Here is a 23,082-nt window from a genome sequence, read left to right on the forward strand (position 1 = left end):
CCCATGATAATATTGTGACTGATCTTATCTGATTGTTTATGTTTCTGGAACGTGTGGCTCTGTTTTGAGTTTACATATCAACTGAGGAGGCTAATGCTACATGTGCTATTTCTTACCAAGAGAAATGCTAGTAAGTAACACATTAATTATTATTGGCCCATTTTTTAAGAAGTCGATACCCGCATTAAAAAGCGGCTATTTATGAGACAACTAAATTGACGTTTTAGAACACATACCATTTATAGAGTAGAATGTTAAGGTAGTATATTAGTAGCATTTCTTTTCACAGTTACGATTAGTTCAGTTTGGTATTTTAAGTCAGGGGTACACAAAGACCAGGATGTGTTGACTGATTCGATATCTCAGGTAAACTAGCTTTGCTCACTATATTCTCAGTGTGGAATAAGTTGAGGCTGATTATTTTTATTTAGAAAAATATTTTCTGTCGTTTCCTTAGTACTATTCAGTTTAGTAGGAAGCTAAGAGGTTCAGTTCTGGTTGTCATTACATTACTCTTTAGTGAGGTCACGTGCCCCTCCCTGAAGATGCACAAACAATCTCACGTGAGTTTCAGCTTCTGAAAACTGATATTCTAATAATTGGATTACTTTTCATTCAGTTTCTAAGTCATTGTGGTGAAACAAAGTAAGGGAGACCTTGGACAAAAATAAACGTGCTACTGATTGATAGGTCATTGAAACTGGATGCTTTTGTCTTGTAGATATTCTGTCAAATCTTTCTTTTAAAATTTGTTATACGTACTTTTCTCCATTAGTTTCTTGTATTGTGATTGATTAGTCGAGCAGAACTCCTAAAAGCATTTATGTTGACTGACTGAAATTTGTAACTTTTTCTCATCGTAGTTCTCGTGTTACTGAAGAACGTAAAAGAAATCTAATATTGGTTTTGAGATCCTCAAGTCAAATCTATGGCCGGCTCTATTTCTTTATCATGGTTGTGTACGGGAAGATTACTGGAATAGCAAGATCAAATTTATGTTAGTACTTGATCTATAACGTAACATATGTGCAAATATATTATTGATGAAAATGTATTCAACAGTTCTTATAATTAACTGTTTAAAGTTGAGTATGTTTAGAAGTATGATTTCATCAATCGAATTTGCCGTCGATAACTCAAATTGTCTTTAGCATGTCAAAAACTCAATATTTATCACTTGTAAATAAAATCAGTTGAACTAGTCTTTTAACACACATTATCTAGTATACATAATTCCAAAATACAAATAAAATAAAATTAAGTAATAAACAATTAAATTCTTAACTTCTCAAGATCGAAAAAATTAAAATCAAATATAAGCATTGTGAATTTCAATCGATAAATACATTTAGCATTTGTATAAGTGTTTATATTACTACATAATCAATTATTTTAAATATTTTAATTTAACATTTTTAAACAGCCAGCTAATTTATTCATGGACAAACAAAAAACTAGCTTAGAAAGTTAAGATTTACAAAATCAATATAGTCTCGAGCAGAACACAAAATTTTAGGTTTCCAAACTCGTACTTGGAAAGAATTAATGAGTTGGATTGTGTTGACAACAAAAAATGAGTTGCGCTTTATTGATAGCTGTTATTTGGTACGAAATCACAGATGGTATGTTATACTGTTTAGAATTGAGTTATTTATTACTGGTACAACTCTGCCTATTTGGTATCTACCGACGGACTAACAATGCAAGATTGAGAAATACTATAACCACTCAAAGCCCCACGTGACTCACTCGATCTAGAAAAAGGTGATGACAGCATGTGGCATTCCACATGCTATCATCACATGCTAAATTTTAAGAACTCTTACGATAACGATTCTCGAGGTTCATTGAGTGCACCTATAATGTAGTCAACCGGTAAGTAAGTAACATCGACTGAATCAAATAAAGTATTAAGTGTCGCTTAACTACAAAGAAACATCATTTTGTAACCAAGGGACTGAACCCGACTAAACACAGACATAATATGTACTTTGACAAATAACTGCGCAATTATAGATTTTGCACAGCCTGTAGCCATCATTTGATCGAAGTACAACCTTTCACTTTCTTGTGTATGAAAAACTAACACCCCTCGCATACGAAATGGAATTATTACATTGAAAATCATTTTCAACTAAACAAAAGGGTAAGCAAAAGGGCAAAAAGTAATTCCTCATGACTATTCTTGCTTCTACCACAGTACCGAGAACATAACTAATCAATAAGGATTTATCTAGTGCTGAAAACTGACCCGAAACAAAATTTAAGAACATTACACCTGGTGAATAAGCTCAATCAGCGTATCTGGGAAGGTGAACAGAGCAGTCCAGAAGCATCTGCTCCTATCACAGCAAGATCACAAACACTACATAGTTGCCCCTCCTGGCTTGGCACAAAACGAGAAGTACAATATGGGCAAGAGACATCCTTCTGGCCTCGATAGATTGGGACATAAGTTGCACCACAGATTACAAATGGGTTCCGGAAATCATAGTTCAACTCTGTAGCATCAGTCATATTTCTTTCAGCAGCTGCTACCACTTGTCTTGCTGCCTTAGCTTGGTTTTCAAGGGTAGGATTCGTCTCAAGAAGCCTTCTGGCAAAGTTAGCAGCAGTTGCAAGGTTCTTTGCCTTGAAAGAGACAGTCATCGCATTCTGCAAAGCTAACCTCAAGTGGGGTGCCTGAAGGTTGCAGTGAGTGAAATAAGCTGCAAGCTCCTGCTGCCGTGCTGGATTGTCCTTAATTTCCCTCCTTTTCAGCTCCATCTGCAGTCCCAAAACATACTCCTTGACTATGATAATCAGTTCCTTCACATCATCCACTTCCCTCCTTGACTCAACGACAATCAAAGGAATTGTGTGAAGAATATTAACAAATGTCCGAAGAGCCTCAGTGAATTTCCCGGCAGTAGTTAACCTATAACCAGCTCTAAGCTTTTCATCCAATTGAGACAATTTGAAAGGAAGTGCAGGTGGGCCCCTTACATTTGCACTAGATGACTCAGTCCAACCTCTTTCAACTGCAAGTGATATGACTGGAGCAGAAGAAAATGCGCGCAGATAGGAATGACTGCCAGTATGAAGATCAAGAAACAGGGATCTTAATGGGGCAAAGTTTCTTATACCGAGTTGCCGGTTCAGTAACCTCATTGCAGTATCAAAATTTCCAGCAGCTGCATGATCTGCTGCAAGAGATGATTTCTGAATCCATATATGGCTTACTGGCATGCCAGGAGTTGGGGTCACAAAAACTGAAGATTGTGCACTGACAGAAGCTTTTGGGGTGTCAGCTTCAGGGCCTAGCCCTAAATCCTCCATTTCCCATCCACCCTCTTCATCATTTTCTTCAGCCACTTCTCCATCCTCCAAAATTGCAGTAACATCTCCATTTTGTAAGCCATCTACATCAACCATGTCAAGCTCCTCACCCCAATCCCCATCAGCAGCCTCATACTCTTCTTCATCAGCAACTCCCCGACCTGTATTGTCGAGCACACCATCAAACATGCCTCGCATGACCCTGAGAAGAGGCCAATCACTTCCACACATGACAGGTGATGGAGGCATCATGAGAGATGGTACTTTTCCAGCAGGCAAAGAAGGAACATTATCTCCCAGTTCAGCTGCAAGCCGCTCTGCAACATCATGTAGCCCATGGACTGATGCCGTTATGTAAGCAAGAGGCAAATGGCCCACATTCTCTAAGATCTTAACACGTTCTTGTACATCACCAATATACAAGGCATTGTGAAACTGTCCCATCACATCATTCTTCACTTCAGCAATTTTTAACATCTTTGATAGTTTCTCCAAGTTACCAGTGACAAGATAAAGGAAAGACAATCTCTCAAAATTTTTTGTCCTCTGGTATGCATACTCGACTATACCAGCATTGCCTTGGCGAAGAGCCTCAACCCCCAAACGATACCAGTGATCTTTCTCATCAATCGCTGTAGCTGATGCAACTGCAATTTGAATGTTCCCACTCTCTAAAGCCAAATTGAACCGAATTTTCTCATCTTTCACAAAATGCAGGGCAACCTCAGGAAAGCCCTTCTGCTGTAGATAAGCAATCATAGCCTGCCCACAAAGCTGTGAGTTCCGTATCATGTTCATAACATGGTCATATCTTTTCTTCAAGAGGGAAAGCTTAAAAATATATTCAGTGGCATCAATAATTATTGCTCTGTTCTTTCCATCCCGATCCAGGCAGAAGATTGTGTTTCCAGAAACCTTTGTGATATAAATTGGAATGTCCAATGTTTTTATTATCCCATTATCTCCATTGGGAAGACAGTATTTGATGTGATTTAGTGTTGTATAAATGAAAACACCATTTTCATCCCAGGCTCCACTTTTCACACGGATTGTCTCATGGAGAGTGCATTGGTGCACAAGTTTCTTGCTAGCAATTATAATGGCATGTTTGCTGAGCAAAGCAACATGTTCCATGTCATCAGACCAGACAACATATTTAATAAAAGGGGTCTGGAGATCACCAAGAACAATCCTCTGCTGAAGATCAAATATTACAACCCGATCCTCGGACCTACATAGCAAGTTGCCTGTTCCTGCATAGAATACAGCATCAGTGGCAATTGGAAGGGCACTCTTTTTTACAGTCTCATTCTTCAAATTTTTTATAAGGACTTGATTGCTGCTCTTCTCAAGCACAGCAAACCGATTGCGAGCCACAAAGACTGCTGCTGCTCCATGACCTCTTTTTGCATCTTGTGAATCACCCCTGCCATAACTATCCTTTGATATGCAATACAACTCATAGGATCCACCATCTACATCTGAACATAGAAGAAAAGCATTTTCACTTGGGCTATAGGAAAGTGTCTTTGGGCTTTGATTCAAGCTTAAAGAGCCCGGCCGTCGAAATGGTAGTACTTGAGCTTCTCTTTGTGTTGAGAATTCATAGAAACACAAGAACCGATCTTTTGTGTAGAACATCGAATGCCCACTAACCACAAAAGCAGGCCTTTCTCTCTCCAGCTTAAAAACAATCATGCCACTGTCATGACCAGCTGCCAAGAGATTCATTTCAGGATGTGCCGCAAGAATCCAAAACCTGTCATGCTCTCGGCGGAATGTTTGAACTCCAGTTCTCTTTGTTGCATCCCATATGCGAATACTTTTATCTTCAGAATTTGACACAATGATATCCTGTTTAGCATGAAACATAACACATGAAACATTATTCATGTGCCCTCTCAAGGTGTCCACTTCCCATGCCTTTGTGTCTGAAAATAAAGATAGACACATTTCATTACAGCATAAAGTAAACAATACCACTTCAAACACTACAAGTTTAATCTTCACCACATCCAACATGATTTAATGCATCCAAAAACTGGGTATACATAAGACTTGTTTTCAGTTTTCATTCACCCCAAAAACTGGTGATGTGTTTAATTATGCAGTGCAGAACTCCAAACAGGGGTCAGTGGATGACGAATGTGATTTTGCCAGAAAATAAAAAATGGCATCTGTTTATTTTCAGCCAAAATCTAGTTAGCTTCTAAAAACACATCAAAATAGAAGCAAAAATCGAAGATTTTGCATTAGGTGAGAATTATAAAGAAGGCTTCACAACAAACTTACTTCTGAGAAAAATATCCAAAAATAAATCACTTCACTTCAAACTCAATTTTAACCAAAACCGATTTCGTAAAATAAGCTCACAATCACTCACTCACCCAAACACACTACAAAGGTAAGTTCATCCACACAATTAATCAACACAACATCATCAATCCTATACGAAAATCCAGGCACCTCAGCATATTCTAAAACACGCAATTAAGTCAGTCAAATTTTACCATTCATTCTCCAAAGTTTCACTTGGCGATCGTCGGCTGCAGACACAATGAGCGGCAAATTGGGATGAAATGAAGCCCAATTAACACCACGATCATGACCTTCCAAAACATACTTCACAACCGCGTCAACGCCACCAAAAAGATCAGTGTTCATCTGACTCAGCCGCAGAATGTCATCAGCGGGAGACGCAGTCTTCCTCTTGAGAGAACTAATATCCCAAACACGCACCGTCTGATCCAGCGACGCCGAAACGACGAGATCCTCTTTAGGATGGAACAAAGCACACATAACATAATGATTATGGCCAGTTAAAACGGAAATGCAGGTACGCGATTGCCAGTTCCATATGCGAATCGTTTGGTCGTCGCTAGCACTCACAATCCAAGGGTTTTCGTGATGAAACTGCACGGTGCGAATATAATCGAGGTGTCCAAGAAGAGTGAACAAGCAGCGGTGCAACTTGTAGTTCCAAACCTTGATCTTGTAATCATCACCTGAGAAGTGAATAATAATGGTTAGGAAGTTTCAGATCTAGTAAAAGGGAGAAAGATGGAAGAGGAGTTACCGCCGGAGACGAAGAGAGGCTGAGAGTGGTGGAAATGGACGCCGCGGACGGGGCCGTCGTGTTCGTCGAACTTGTCGATGAGGGTTCCCATGCGGTAATCCCAAAGTTGGATGACGCCGCTGTGGAGACTGGCGAGGATCCATGGGCGCTTGGGGTGGAAACTGAGGCCCTTCACTCGGTTACTCTTCGTCTCGAACTTGGTCAACATGGTGCTGTGTTATGAAGAGGATGGGGATAGGGTTAGGGTTAGGGTTGGGATTAAGGGGGGAATGGAGATCAGAGAAGAAGAAGAAGAAGAAGAAAGAGGGTTTTGTGGAGATGAGATTCAGATCTGCGATCCCTCGTCGCACTCTTGTCAAGCATATCCCCGTTGGCGTTAGTACTGTGCGTCTTCATTCCTCTCATCTTATATATTTCTCATGTTAATAATATTTTCTTTTCGCAAAGTATAATTTTCTTTTTTTACAATTTCAGTTCAAATTAATTTGTCTTTATATTGAAAAACAATAAATAAATGTTAATCGCTGTCTTTAATCAAGGAAAAAAAACTAAAACTTCTTTGTCAAAATTATAATTAATATTCTTGTTTCGTAATTTAATATATATTTAATAAAAAACTTATCAATTTAAATTTATAATGTTTAATAAAAATAAACCATGAATCAATTTATATAAAAATTATTAAATAATATAATTATTTAAATTCAATTTTTATATTATCTGAATTTGACCCAAATTACATATCTGAATGTAGTGAATAATATACTAAGTCGCTTGCTATATTTATTATTTATTAACATGTATAGAAAGAGAATTAAATTTAAAAACTTCTATAAGTTTAGTACACAACATAGTTTTTTTTGTAAACAATTATTTATATAAAATTATTTATAAAATAAAAAATATATTTAAATATAAAAAATTATATAACTATACTTATTTTGAAGTTTATAATTTAACTTTTTAATTTATGAAATTATTTTTAAATTTAAAATTTTATCAAGTATATTTAAAAATAGAAATAAGTCGAGTTGTTTAACATAAATTTATAATTTAATTTTTTAAATTTTAACTTATTGATTTAGACTTTTAAAATATTTGATTAATAAATTAAGTTATAAAAAAAGTTTATTAAATCTAATATAATATTTTATTTAAGATTCATAAAATTTATAATAATATAATAAATAATTTTATATAAAAAATATAATATAATTTTTTTATTACAGTTGAAACGTTAACTAGTATTTATGTTTATTGAATATTTAATAATTTATTTATTTAAATTAAATATATTATTTAAAATAATAAATATAAATATATAATTTTATTATAAATATTTAAAATATTGAATTTTTTTATAATTATTTAGATATAAAATCTTTGTAAAAACATGTCTATTTATAAAGAAATTTAATGATTTATTAAATTTTTAATATTAAGTAGACATGTTTAATTTAACTATGTAACAAATTCTTAAACTATTTATACAAAATTAATAAAATTTATGTATTTACAAAACCTTATCTAAGATTCTAACTTAAAAAAAAATTGAAAAACCTAATTATAAATATTAAAATATCAAAATTATTTAAATATTGTCAAACAATTTTGAAACTAAAAATTTAATTTAACCTTAATTTAAAATAAATTAAAGTTATCAAATATTTTAATTTTAGATAACTGGTAAATATACATTAATTTTTTATTTTTAATGTTTTACATGCTTTGAGTTTATAACAAGTAAACAATATATAAATAAGAATTTAGAAATATAAATCATGAACAAATATTTAAATTAACAAGTCACTTGAATTTAAATTTTACTTTTTTTTTTCTATTTTTTTATAAACCTGCACTAAAATTATAACATGGTACTTAGATTTAATTCTCGCATTATACATGAACTGCTAAAATCATTTTTATTTATCATCCTACCTTTAATACTATTTTAGAAAACAAATAAATAATTCATCTAAACTAATAAAAACAGTTGAACATTATAAATATCAATGTTGTTCTAAAAATCTTCATCATATGATTAAATGATTAAGCAAGTGACTTGTGTAGAAAACAGGTGAGATCTTAGTTAATATAAATTCATAATAAATTAAAAGTATAATTTTTTAATAATTAATACATTTGAAAATAAATTTTTCTTTCTTATAATTAGGACAAAATTTTGTTTACAATTATTTTTTTATAAATAGAGTTAATAATATTTTTAAAAAATAATATTGTTAATTGTTTTTTAAATATTTTAAACTAACGAGTTATATATTTAATTAAAATATATTAATAATGTGTATATTTCTACATTTTCATTTAGTTATATATTATTATATCAACAAAAAATAATAATTTTGTAATTATTTAAAAAACTGTATTATATTTTAATTAGTTAACAATGTTAAATAATTTATATCGATATAATATAAAATCACATTATTTTTTTTATTTCAATTACACACCAAATACACACATTATAATTATGAATAAAATTGTGATATTTTATTATCAAATATTTATTATTATTACAATTTATATTTTAGATTGTCAATATTCACCCAAATTCATCTCACTTACAATAATTCCTATTTATCATAGTATATTATGAGATATAAATGCTATATCATCTCCATGTCACCCCATAAATATATATTCATTGTTTCTTTTATCATCTATTATATTATTGTTGTTGTTTAAATACAATTTATCATTTTTTTATAAATCTAATTAATAATTTAGATAAAATTTCATCAAATAAGAATGAAAAAATATTCACTCACAAAGCATTTGACACAATATTTACAAAGTAATTTTGTGATTTTGTGAAACACGGGCAAAGGTCCAAAAGTAAAAGACTAATTACACACTGACTGGTGTGGGCCTTGCGAGATCTAATGCCATCATCTTCTTCTCTTAATTTCTCTTACTTGCTTGAATAAGTAAATAAGAAATTATTATAAAATGAATGTCAACTTATAAGGAAAGATAGAGAGAAAGAGAAAATTTCAATTTCATTTCACACATACCCTCAATACAAATGAGACACTTATTTATAAGCATAAATCTATAACCGAAGAATCGCATATCTTTGAGTGAGAATTAAATGAAACGGTTACAAAATTATAAGTTACAAAGAATAAGAAATAGTTATAAATATGAACATTCACTCATATAATAATTCATAACATTCCCCCTTGAATGTTCATTATTTGAGGATATGTTTTATAACATCTAACTAGAAAAAACCCAACGAGACAAAAACTTAGTGAAAAGAAAAACATATTATTATTTAATACGCTATTACATATTGTTTCATTAAAAACTTTGCCAGGAAAACTCAATGGGAAAAAATCATAGCTAAGGAAAAAAAGAGTGTAGAGCATATTCAATTCTCCTCCTTATGTGGACAATCATTTCTAAGATGAAGACGTCCAATCTTGTGAACTAGTTGTTTAACTTGGAAGTAACTTTGTGAAAATATCTGCTAAATTCTTACATGAACGAACTTGCTGAATATTTATATCACCATTCTCTTGAAGATCTTGGGTAAAATTTTTTTTGAAAAAATATGCTTTGTTCTATCTCCTTTAATATACCCTTATTTCAATTGAGTAATACATACAATATTATCTTCATAGATAATTGTTAGAGTCATTTTTTCTGAAGATAAGCCACAAGTTTTTTGCACATGTTTAATCATAGATCTCAACTAGACACATTCTCAACTTGTCTCATAAAATGTTAAAATTTCTACATGATTGGATGATGTAGCTGTTATAGTTTGTTTCATAGATTGCCATGAAATGTCTGTACCACCACATGTAAACAAATAACTTGTTTGTGATCTACTGTTATGTGGGTCAAACCAAAAACCTGTGTTTGCATAACCAATTAACTCAGATTTAGATTTATTTAAGTAAAATAAATCCATATCCTTTGTACTTTTAAGGTAATGAAATATATGTTTAACTCCATTCCAATGCCTTCTTGTAGGTCAATAAATATACCTTGTTAATAAGTTAACAACAAATGATATATCAAGTCATGTATGACAAGCAAGGTACATTAGTGCCCCAATTGCACTAAGATAAGGTACTTTAGGACCTAATAGTTCTTCATCCTTCTTCCGTTGCAAGAAATTATCTTTGTTTACATCTAATGACTTTACAACCATTGAAGTACATAATAGATGTGATTTATCCATATAAAACCATTTTAATACTTTTGTGGTATAAGTTTCTTGATGCATAAAAATTCCATCCTTTATATATTCAAGTTATAATCCAAGACAAAACTTTGTCCTTTTAAGGTCTTTCATTTCAAATTCTTTCTTTAAGGAATTTACTATTTTTGAAATCTCTTCAGGAGTTCCAATGATGTTTAAATCATCAACATAAATAACAATTATTACAAATTCATTATAAGATATTTTTATAAAAATGCATGGACAAATATGGTCATTTTTACATCCTTCCTTCAACAATTATTCGCTAAAGCGATTATACCACATGCATCCAGATTGTTTCAATCCATAAAGTGATTTATTCAACTTGATTGAATAACTTTCTCTAGAATTTGAATTGTATGCATCTGACAAATTAAAACCTTTAGAGAGTTTCATATAAATATCATTATCAAGTGAGCCATACAAATAGGCTGTAACAACATCCATTAATCGCAAATCAAGTTCTTCATTTACTGCTTAACTGACTAAGTATCAAAATATTATTTGCATCCACTACAAGTGAATATATTTGTTCAAAATCAATACCAGGTCTTTGCAAAAAATCTTGGACAACAAGTCGTGCTTTATACCTCACAAATTTACCTTTTTCATTTTATTTTCATACAAAAACCCATTTATATCCAACTGGCTTTACATCTTCAGGTGTACGAATAATAGGTCCAAAAACGATGTTGTGTAAGCGATTTTAATTATGCCTCAATTACATCTTTTCATTTTCTTCAGTCACTTCTATGTCTATACTCGTTAACTGATTTTGGTTCATGATCCTTTATATCAGTTATCACATCCAATGCTATATTAAATTAAAAAATATCATCAACATTAACTTTATTTCGGTTTCATCGTATTCTATTCACGACATAATTTATTAAGATCTCTTTATTTTCATCATTTTCAGATACCTGGGTTTATTTTGGAACTAAAATATTGATTATGTCTAACGACTTTACTGGAGTCTTTACATCCTTATTTTGGTTGTCTTGATTCTTAGTTCCTTTTTTTTTAGGATTTTTATCTTTGGAATCAAAAGGTCTTCCATGCTTCATATGTGATTTAGATTGATTTACAACTTTAGATTGTCCAATTGGAACATTTTTTTTATTATCAGCAGCTAACACATATGATTTAGTCACTGTTTTGGATTCGTAAACACATTTGGTAGTTGATTGGCTAAACCTTGCAAATGAATTACCTTTTAAACTTCTAATTCACACTGTTCTGTTGGAGGATCAAGATGAGATAAAGATAATTCATTCTAACTTATCTTCTTTTGCAAATGCTTATTTCCTCCCCTTAAAGTAGGAAAAAGTGATTCATCAAAATGACAATCAACAAATCGAGAAGGGAGTAAATCCCCTGCCATTGGCTCAAGGTACATACATTGCACATTTATAAATTCTAAGATGAGAAATATTTGTTTGGTGACTAGAAACTAATTGCAAAGAGGATAATGTATGATAGCTTGTTGGTTTAATGCAAACAAGTGTTGCAGCATGCAAGATTGCATGTCCTCAAGTATAAATTGGAAGTTTTGATCTCATTAGTAATGGTCTTGCAATTAATTTAAATGCTTGATCAATGATTTAGGAAGTCCATTTTGAGTATGTACAGGCGCTACAGGATGCTCAATATCAATTCCAATAGACATATAATAATCATTAAAAGCTCAAGATGTAAATTCACCAACATTATCAAGACGTATTTTCTTAATTGTATAATCAGGAAAATGAGTTCTTAAATGAATTATTTGTACAAGTAATCTCGCAAACACCTGGTTGTGAGTTGACAACAAACAAATATGTGACCATCTCATTGATGCATCAATCAAAACTATAAAATATCTAAATGGTCCACATGATAGGTGTATTGGTCCATAAATATCACCTTGTATACGTTCCAAAAATATGATATATTTATTTCTAATTTTAGTTGGTGATAGTCAACTAATCAATTTTCTTTAGGAATAAGCAACACACGAGAAATTATTAGATTGAAGGATCTGGTGTGTCTTCAATGAATGTTCACATGAATTTTCAATTATTTTTCGCATCATGATTCATCCAAGATGGCCTAACCGTTCATTACAAATAAAAAAATTATCATGATTTTTAAACTTCTGGTTTATAATAATGTGTGTTTCAATTATATTTGTAATATAAACTAGAAGAAAAAAAAAGTAATTTTTCTAATACATATTTATTATTTTAGATAATTTTTGTGATATACATGTATTCTTCTTTTCCTTCATTTGTTGTTTCGATATGGTATCTATTTTTACAGATATCTTTGAAACTTAATAAGTTTCTATAAGACTTAGTAGAGTATAATACACTATCAATATGTAATTTTGTTCTACCAGGCAATAATATATTAGTTCTATCAGAGCCTTCAATAATCTTTATACTACTCGATATAGTACTCATATTAGCTTGTTGCACGACTAAATGAGAAAAATATTTTTTTATTTTTGAGAATTGTGTGAGTTGTTGCACTATTAATAAGATATATGTCTTCGTTATTGGTGTCGTCCATAAAAACATTCATTCTTCGTTACAAAAATAAATAATAAAAAGCTAGATAGTAAAAAAATGGTGATTTTTTTTATTATTTATTTACACTAACTATATTAAAATTTAATTTTAAAAAAACTATATCAGTGAAAAATATAACTATAATATATGACAATTTTTTAATCATTACTATTTTTTTTGTTTAGAGAAAAAAATACATTAAACATAAATTAACATATAAGAAAAAAAATATAATAACTCAATAATAATAAAAATAATAATAAACTTATTTTGAATACTTCTATCACCAATGATATTACTAATGGGATAGTCAAAAAAATTTTATGTTGATTAACAAAACGATTACCAACATCTAATTGAGTAACGTCTATATTATCATAAATAAAATTATTATCATCTGCACAAATAAAATTTGTCTCTATCTTTTTTTTTTAAGTGATTTTTGATAAAGATAGATAAGATATTGGTGTGCTATAAATACATTGCCAATGACCTTTGTTTCCACAACGATAGCATATATTTTTCATATTTTCACTACTTTGTGTACTTTTACCCTTTTCAATTTTCTCATCATTTTTTTACTTTTAGTGTAAAAATGTATATTTCTGATTATAACATCGACCATGTCCATAACCATAACCATGACAGTAAATTTTTGCATAGTTATAATAGTCACGAGTTGTTACATTAACTTTTGAGAATATAGCAATGTCAGTTAGACGAGATTTATAACTTTTCATCGAAACCTCATTATTTTTTCGGCTATAAGGAAACAAGAAAGTAATTCATAATATTTTTTAATCATCTTTCACAATATTGCTGTTACAGGAGCACATGCGTGAAAAGTCAGGAATGTTTATTCTAACATATCATCATTGGAAACCTTTTCTCCACACAAATTTAGTTAAATGAAAATACTGGTAAATGTTTTTATGAATACAAATTTATAAATATAATAATTAAAATAAATAAATCATGATATATTTTTGTAAGAAAAATAAAATAGAATAATATCGTACCTTTATTTAATAATGTTCTTTCCTTGTAAAGTGTGTATTAGAGCCTTATACTGATAACGTGTTATAAAATGAACGTAAAATTGTAAGAAAAAATAGAAAGAACAACATAGAGAGGAAGAAAAAATCTCATTTTCATTTCACACATACCCTCAATACAAATGCAACACTTATTTATAGGCTTAAATCTATAACTGAAGAATCGCATATCTTTGAATGGTAATTAAATGAAACAGTTATAAAATCGTAAGTTACAAAGAATAAAGAGGAGTTATAAATATGGACATTCCCTCATATAATAATTCATAACAGAAATTACAATATCTATAATCCAAAAAAAAAAACTCAATACCATGACACCAGTTTTTCATTCTTCGCCTTTTCCTGCGTGTGGCCACTTTTATGTTTTGGTGGAAGCAGATGAAAATTGGAGTGATTGAGAAGACCTTTTTACTGCTATTTGTGTGGCTATTGCAGTGATAATAAGTTTTTTTTTTTGTTTCATTTTTTCACTAGACTCTTTTTTTAGAAAAAAAATTAATATAAAAAATAAATAAATTTTTTTTATACAAATTTAAAAAAATTTATGTTTTTTAAAAGAAATTTTAGGAATTTCTTTCATCTAAATTTTTTAAAATTTGAAGAGAAAAAGTTATTTTTGACATATGCTCAATTAAACCTTAATTTTCTTCTTCTACTAAGCCTTAGCATGCTAAAAGTTTTTGTTCAAATCATGATTTTGGACTTCTCAGAGGTAAATCTAACATTTTAATATTCTAACAAAATTAAAAAGAGAGAAGAATGTTAATGACACATTCTTTGTGAATGGATACTTTTTTTTATTTTAAATAATTTTAAAAATATTATGATTAAATATTTTGTCTTGTTTAGAAAATAAATCAATAATGTAAATTATACTAAAAAAGTGTGATCATATAATTTCTCTTATAGATCTCATCTGATTTATTGAATTAGTAACGTAGTGTATATTAATTGATTTAACAACAAAATTAGATTAATGGACATTTTTTTTTAGCGTCTAGGGTTCCCATCAAATTTTGTTTGCATTCAATTCCCGAAAAAAAAACACAAAAAAAAAGGTCGAAACCAATGGGTTAAATTTTTTTCGTCGTTCTGTTCTGGATACGAATGGTTTTATTTTTGTCAAAGATATGAATGGGTTTAGTCTTTGGAAATTGGACCTTTATGGGCTTTTTTTTGAAAGTAGATCCTAGACCGAAAAATAAATAGATCTGAAGGCAACGAAGAGATCGAGCAGAATGTCTAAGCCTAAAACCACTTTTGGGCTGATATGGGCTTACAATTTAAGTAAAGTCAGCGAAACCGGCATAACTGAATATTTTAAATACTATATATTATCCTGACAAAAAAAAAAAAGTATTATATATTGTGAAACAAACTGATTAATTGATTTGTTATTTAAGCACACTAAATCTCACGTGTATAATTATGACTTTTTACTTTTTACGATAATTTATTAATATCTCGTACATATTTAAATTTACATATTATTTACTTTCTAAAATTTATAATTAAAATATTTAAATAAATTCTTACTTTATAATAAATTAATTAAAACACAAATCTTAACTTTAAAAGTCTAATAAAACCACTCGTAATTCGTAAAATTAATTATTACACCTTTTGACTTATTTTTTTAAACAATTAAAAAAATATAAAAAAGGTTACAAGCGATAACCTACAAATAGGTGAAAGAAAATCTATTGCAATAAATTAGACAAATCACAGGATTAGTAAACTAATATTGAATATATAGTTATTTTTATCATTTTGTTAATAGCAAATTCAAACTGTTGTTAAAAGAAAACACTGTACGTTTATAAAATTAACAATCCATACTAAATATTATAATTAATTATTTATAAATATGATATATTGCACCTGATAATTGAAAAATATCGTGACAAGTAAAAAGAAAAATATTATATATCTTAATAAATTTTATCTAATAATTAAAAATATTAAAAGATGTATTCTTATCTCTCCTGGTTCTGGTGCAAGAATAATGCAAAATGATAACCTAAGAAACTACATAAAAGAAAGCTTTGCTTTAGTAAGGGTGGAAGTGATATAAGGGAAATGAATTGCATGTCTGATGACTGCTACTGAATTGACATTCCCAATGAAAGGGCATTCTAATTCTTCCTCTTTAAAGATTGAGTGTTGGCTGACTAGGAAGAAGCAAAAGGAATCATGCTTAAGTGTTACTGTACATGCCAAGTTTAGAGACACCTTTTCTTACACTTTCCCAAGATTTCCCTTTTTCTTTGTTGCTGCAACATATACTATAATACTAACACTATCTATGTCATGTGTTCTGTTTCTCTTTACCCACTTCATTTCCTTTACTCAGTCTTACCCTTCCTTGTCTTTCGGCAATAAAGAGATCCAACACAATCTTCTCACAAAGTAATAATCCTAATCTTTTAATCAATGCCTTTATCATCACGTTTCTTGGAGTAGCTCACATACAGTTGTCAGTGCCTCCCAATTAATTCACTGTTGTTGCACAATCACACAAACAGAATCAATGTTATCTTTTATTTTTCATTTTTTTAATCTGATTTTGATCTTCCCATTTATAGCAGTTGTTCTATTATTGACTTATTGTCATTCATAAACAACGTAGAATCCGCTGATCAATAACATAATTGCTAGTGGTGTAGTTGTCAACTCAGCAATTGCCACTCATTCCACCATATTCTCACTTCAAAGTTATATTTGTTACTTAAAAAATAGTGAGATTCTTGTAGTTAAACAGCGACATTTTGCACTATGACTGCATTTTTTTTCTGACGAATCCTAGATAATAATATGTTCTTGTTCTAGGCTCTTTTGGACGTGATCATGTGGTTGACCTGGGGGATGAAAAAAAATAAAAATTAATTATCATAATTTCAAAAACTAAACTAATAAATAAAAATAGCCAAAAATAATGGTCAGAGTTAACCTTAAATGTGAGCACTGGTTTAATTTAGCCAAAAATAAAATCTAAATCTGTTACACTTAATTAAGTTGGGTTATTATAGAATCTATCAATTTTTTTTAACTAAGTTTGAATCCACCCAAGTAAACTTGAATTGTGTTAGGTTGGGTCTGATTATCGAATTTTTTTATATTTTATTATAAATGTGGAAAAGCAATTAACATACTAAAAAGATATGAAGATTTTGAGAAACAAGGTGGTTTAGATCAGGTTGAGTTTGAGAATGCATGAAACAATATTTGGATTATACTTTTATTTATCTAGTATAATCAAAATATATAAACCAATATGAATATTTTGTATATGAGTTGCATTAGATTGAACTGAGAAATTTTCCTAATTAACGCATGTGAGGTATCTATCCCTTCCTCGTGGGGCTAACGAAGATTAAAAAAAATTGGTAGTAGCCACCATTAATATTGCATCTATCTGTGTTAGGGTCTTAGGGACTTGCATTGCCCCTCTTATTTTTCAAATAAATTATACATTAAATACTTTTTAAACTCAACTAATGTATACAAGAAAAAACCAATAACCTTGTAAGAGCAACAAAAAATATAACATTATAATTTAATTACTATCGAATTGAGGTCAACGTAGGTATTTACAATTTTCTAGTTCATGACCGCATAATAAATTTATTCTTATTTAATATTATAGAACATAATATTACTATCAATTTTAATCTTTATTAATTTAATTTTTAAATTTTACTAGTTTTATTTATTATATAAGGACAAATAGAAAAAGAGTTAGTAAATATTCATAAAAATTGCAAAATATTTTATAATAAACAGAAAACAGCACTGAAAGGTTCTAAAAAGTACCATGTAATTTTAAAAAAAAAATGCATGTTAAAAGAAACTAACTTGCTATCACTTGATTAATTTAATTTTTTCCACATTAAAATTTGGACATGAATACTCATAAACATGAGTTATTTTGTCATAATTAATATAAGAAGTTTCACTTACGGATATTATTAAATTAAAATAAATTGTAAATAAAAATTTTAAAGTATATTTATATTTAATAAATTTAAAAACTAAATATTTCCACTGTTAAAAATAATTATTTTATAATATTAAATACTACTAAACTAAAAAATTTAAATTAAGAAAAATTATAAAAAAATCAAGATTCAAAAGTTAAATAAAAAAATAAACTCTTAATACGAGAAACTATGCAGCATAATTACAAAAAATATATATTTAAAAACATTATAATTCAAAATAACTTAAAGGCACTTTCATTTAAAATTAAGAATCTAAATTTTCATAAAACATTATTCCTATGAGAAACATAATTCACTAGAACAAAAAATCTATATACCAAATGCCCCTAAAATATTTGAGATTTTAGAATAGACAAATATTTCATATTTTAAATTACCATATTGAACTTTTTTTTATTAATTGTACTTTTATATTTTTTATTTTTAATAATACTTTTATAAAACTACTAATTTTAATATACTTAAGAGTAAATATTGTAATTTTAATAAAAATTTATTAAATAAATATGTACGTGCAATGCATGCATATATATCTCAATTTATGTTAAATAGTAGATTCTCTAAGAACAAAACTATAGACTCCTTTTAGTTATGGATCCTACATATATATATATATATATATATATATATATATATATATATATATATATTACCTCAGCATTCTCTGCCACAAATACAATCAAGTCAAAAAGATATAGAACGCAGAATGATATGGAGTTGGACTCTACATCCAATTATCCACTTCACAACCACGAAATAACTGTCGGTGTTCAGATGGGATAATGTTGTTGGTTCTTGACTTCTTGCCTTGAGAGACCGAACCTATTATTATAGAATCCTCTATACCACTTCTCTGTTCTCCATATAATGCCCTACTCTAAGATATATGGTCAAGTTTTTTTAGTCCTCAAGTCAATCATAAATCCTTTTTCTTCTTCCCCAACAATTTTTTAAATAGACACTTGTGCTCCTCACTCTTGTCTTTTGGGATTGCTAGACTGTGTATGCATGTGTTCATAAACTTTATTTCAAGTTATTTTAGTTTTACAAAACTCGTGCTAGAGATTTATATATGAATATGTTTATCTTAAAAGCGTGTTTATAATAAAATTAAGAATCATTCTAATATAGATGAATTAATTTATTAGAAACAGGGACTGTGTTATTTTGCAAAGTAAAAGTTATTAGCAAATGTAGACAAACAAATTATTAAAATGACACGCCCAAAATACTTATATGTTATGCAATAGGTGTTATGAACGGGTAATTGTAGATATATTATGCATTATACATGAGAGACCTTAAAGTGACATTAAATAAAGAGAGTGTGCATAATTGGGTGGGGATGCATATAGTACTGCACAAGCACAATTGGAAATCAAGTATTCTCCACGAGGAAGAGGAACATCCTCTTGGAGGGTAGCCCCCACCTGGCGGTGGATCTGCATTCCTGGAATCCTTTTCGTGACAATGACGCATCCTATGCTTCTAACCCTCTCATATATATTCTTTTCCTTAACTAAGTTGTGAAAGGTGATAATCCTCATTGAAACTTGTGCTTTATTAGTTTTATAATAACATTATTACATCTCTCTTTGCTTCCCTAGCTTGTATATTCCTCAACTTGATGAGCCACTGTTGTTTACCATCACTTTATTCCTTATCCAACTTATAAAGTGTACCTCTACAATCACTGGCTTATAGATCAAGTTCTCTTTCTTTTTACTATTGGTTCATTCTTAGCTTAGCTTGGAGATTTATACTCCATCATGTTCATCAACGATGACTATACTTTTTCTCATTATTTTATGGTCACGCCCACCTTTTAGGACATTTGGAAGAGTAAAGACAAAGAAACGTAAAATTGAAGCTATGGAATTGATTAAATATATGCCCAGCCAGACAAAGAACATGCATATGGCCCTATTTCTGTGCCCAACAAAATTGTAAATTCACATGGATTATTGATTAATCATTTCACCCTCCGGACTCATACATACAAATGCATTACATATATGTATGTATGTTAGCAAGAAAACTTAATAGATGCTGTGTTTCTGTAATCAATTACTGGATATATTTCAACATCATAAAATTACTGGATGTATTTGGCTTTGTGAAGGAATACTCATCACGTTTAATTGGAACAAGAATGTGGCATTTCTATATCCATATATACATTAATGCTCTGAATATATATATATATATATATATATATATATATATATATATATATATATATAACAATTGTTCTTTAATTTCCTTTTACCATTGGGTTGTCCATTGACTGAAGCAAAGCAGAGAGATTTTTTTTTTTAAGATTTTAAAATACTTTTAATTTTTATATAATTTTTGTTTTTCTGTAAAAAAGTTAAAACTAAAAAAATAATTTAAGTTTCTTTTTTATAAACCAAAGAAAAGTAGCTCTAAAAAATGTTATAAAAGTGTTTTCTTTAAAAATTTATCCTAACGCAGTAATGCACCATAATATAGGTATATATAGGTACAAAAAGTTTGTCTCCGAAAAGGAGTTATTGAGTGACATTGAATATTTAGCAAACTTCGAGATTTTTCATACGTAGACTTTCAGATCAAAGTTTTTTTTTTTTTTTTTACTCTTATAATCATAAATGGAACTTATAATTACCTTTATTTAAAGAATGACATTATTTATAAGGAGAAAACGTTACACACATTTGTTGGCATTAAAAATAGAAGAACATACGCACCGTTTAGTTAGGTGATTCCATAAAACTCATAATAATTTTGTAATTTCATCATAGAAACAATTATTTTAATTTTTTCTTCTTGATTACGGTAAGATACCCTATTTTAATATCATCCTCCCTGTATGCCCCTTGATATGTCTGTCCTTTTTTATGCTTGTTAAGTAAGAGTGAAAATAAATTAAGTTATATTAGGTTTTAATTTTAACGTATTTGACTTGTTCTAATCAAAAACAAAGTTTTAAGCCTCGTGGCATATTATTTAATATAATTCTTTTATTAAGGTATGACATAATTTGTTTATAAATTTAATCTAAAAGTTTGTTTCAAAACATATTTTATAATAAGATTGATAAATGAATTAATGGGTCTATAATTCTAAATATTATTAAAAGTAAAAATATATGTAAATTAATTATATATTTAAATTGTTAGATATTAAAATTGTATATATTTATAATATAAGATCTATATTTTTTTTAGATATTAAAAAAGTTTTAAAATTTTTCTATTTCACACAGAGGCACAATATTTAGATTATTTGTATCGATATTTATAAAACTTGAATAGCAAGAGAAATGCAAATATTTTTTTTTTCATAAATTTCAGAAGCAAAAAATTAATGTTAATATAAATCAATACGGTATTAAAATTAAGATTAAAATAACAAATATTTTTAGATATGATTCATATTATAAAAAAATTAAAAAGAATTTTGAAAAGTAATTATTCAATGAAATCTTATTCAAAGATGTAATTTTTCTGAATTAACTTAAATTAACTAATATAAATCGATCTTTCCTCGTCTATATAATTTTAAACGGGAAAAAATCCACTTAGCTATTATCTTTTGTAAAATGCCTAAGTTTAATTGTTTTTTCTATAAATACACAAAAGCAAGAAAAATTTAAAATTTTAAACTAATTGCAAATCTCTAATTCTTTACCACTATTCTGCTTTTAATTTAGCAGTTTCTTTTCTCAATTACTATAAGTGTTTATATAAAGAAATCTCTCTCTCCACCTCCCTCTTTCTCATATTATACAAACACACTCTCGTACACATGTACATTTTAATGTTAATAACAAAGAATAACCATTTCTCAAATAGATCATTATATTTTAACAAAAATGAAAGCTTTAAACTTCAGATCCAAAAAAGCTAAAATCCCAATGATAAAAAAAATTCAGTTTCAAGCATCAAAATTTTCACTCGTAGAATAATGTTTTAATTTAAATTGTCGACTACCCCACTTAAGATTGTAGGACAATGTTGTAGGGGTGGTCCTTGATACAACTTGGAGATTTGGAACTTGGGGATTACGACTTGTAGAGAGCATTAGTGGAGGTTTTGTGATGATGTGTCGATGTAGAAGAACATAATAGAGTGGAATACACCTTAAATTTTTACTTTATGCAAACTTATTAATTTTTTTTTTATGTTTATTTTAAGTTATAGTTTAATTGATATTTTGTTTGCTCAAAATGATAATGTTTTGAGATGTTTAATTTAGTTAAGGTTCACTAAAGGATATCGGTTCCACGTAGATATTAAGTAATATACTTATACAGGGATATGTTTAGAACTTAGGTTTTGAAGAATTTTTTTTAATAATTAAAAAAAACAAAACAATATATTATAAATATAATATTTTAATTAATTAACTTTTATAACATTATATAACTATTAAATTTTAAAAATATTTTTTATTTTAAAAATTTCTCCTGAAAATATCTTAAATGGGGTAACAAATTTAACAGGAAGAAACACATTATAACTAAAAACTAAGTTGAAAGACTAAATTAAGAAAGAAAATTAAAATGACAAAAATTAAGACTTAAAAAAATCATACAAGACTATATGCCTGTGTTACAAGAATAAAAAAAATATATATTACACACACGAATCAAGTTAATTTTTTTTACAAACATGATTTAGAATAAATTCTTTATTGCAAAAGAGTCATTCTGAATGCCGTGACCATCTTAAAAAAGGAAAAGAAAATGGGTATGATGAGTTTTTAGTTTTGAAGATAAAATATTAATGAAGTTTGGCTTTAAAAATTTAATATGTAATTGAAAATAATAAAAGCTCCTAAAAATTGATAAGAACGTGTT

The 23,082-nt window shown here is 29.0% G+C and overlaps 1 protein-coding gene across 1 annotated transcript; it reads right to left on the reverse strand.

Moving 5' to 3' along the window:
* Window positions 1-1,563: 1,563 nt before the first annotated feature.
* On the reverse strand, window positions 1,564-6,794 carry LOC113870918 (coatomer subunit alpha-2-like). Its single transcript, XM_027507465.1, has 3 exons — window positions 6,395-6,794; window positions 5,829-6,323; window positions 1,564-5,249 (listed from the first exon to the last, which is right to left on the reverse strand). Exons 1-3 carry the CDS (start codon window positions 6,600-6,602, stop codon window positions 2,296-2,298), a joined length of 3,657 nt encoding a protein of 1,218 aa, XP_027363266.1. The 5' UTR covers window positions 6,603-6,794; the 3' UTR covers window positions 1,564-2,295.
* Window positions 6,795-23,082: the final 16,288 nt, after the last annotated feature.

The sequence above is a fragment of the Abrus precatorius genome, unplaced genomic scaffold (genome assembly GCF_003935025.1).
Source record: "Abrus precatorius isolate BTA unplaced genomic scaffold, Abrus_2018 Scaffold7, whole genome shotgun sequence".
In the NCBI taxonomy this organism is placed as follows: Eukaryota; Viridiplantae; Streptophyta; class Magnoliopsida; order Fabales; family Fabaceae; genus Abrus; species Abrus precatorius.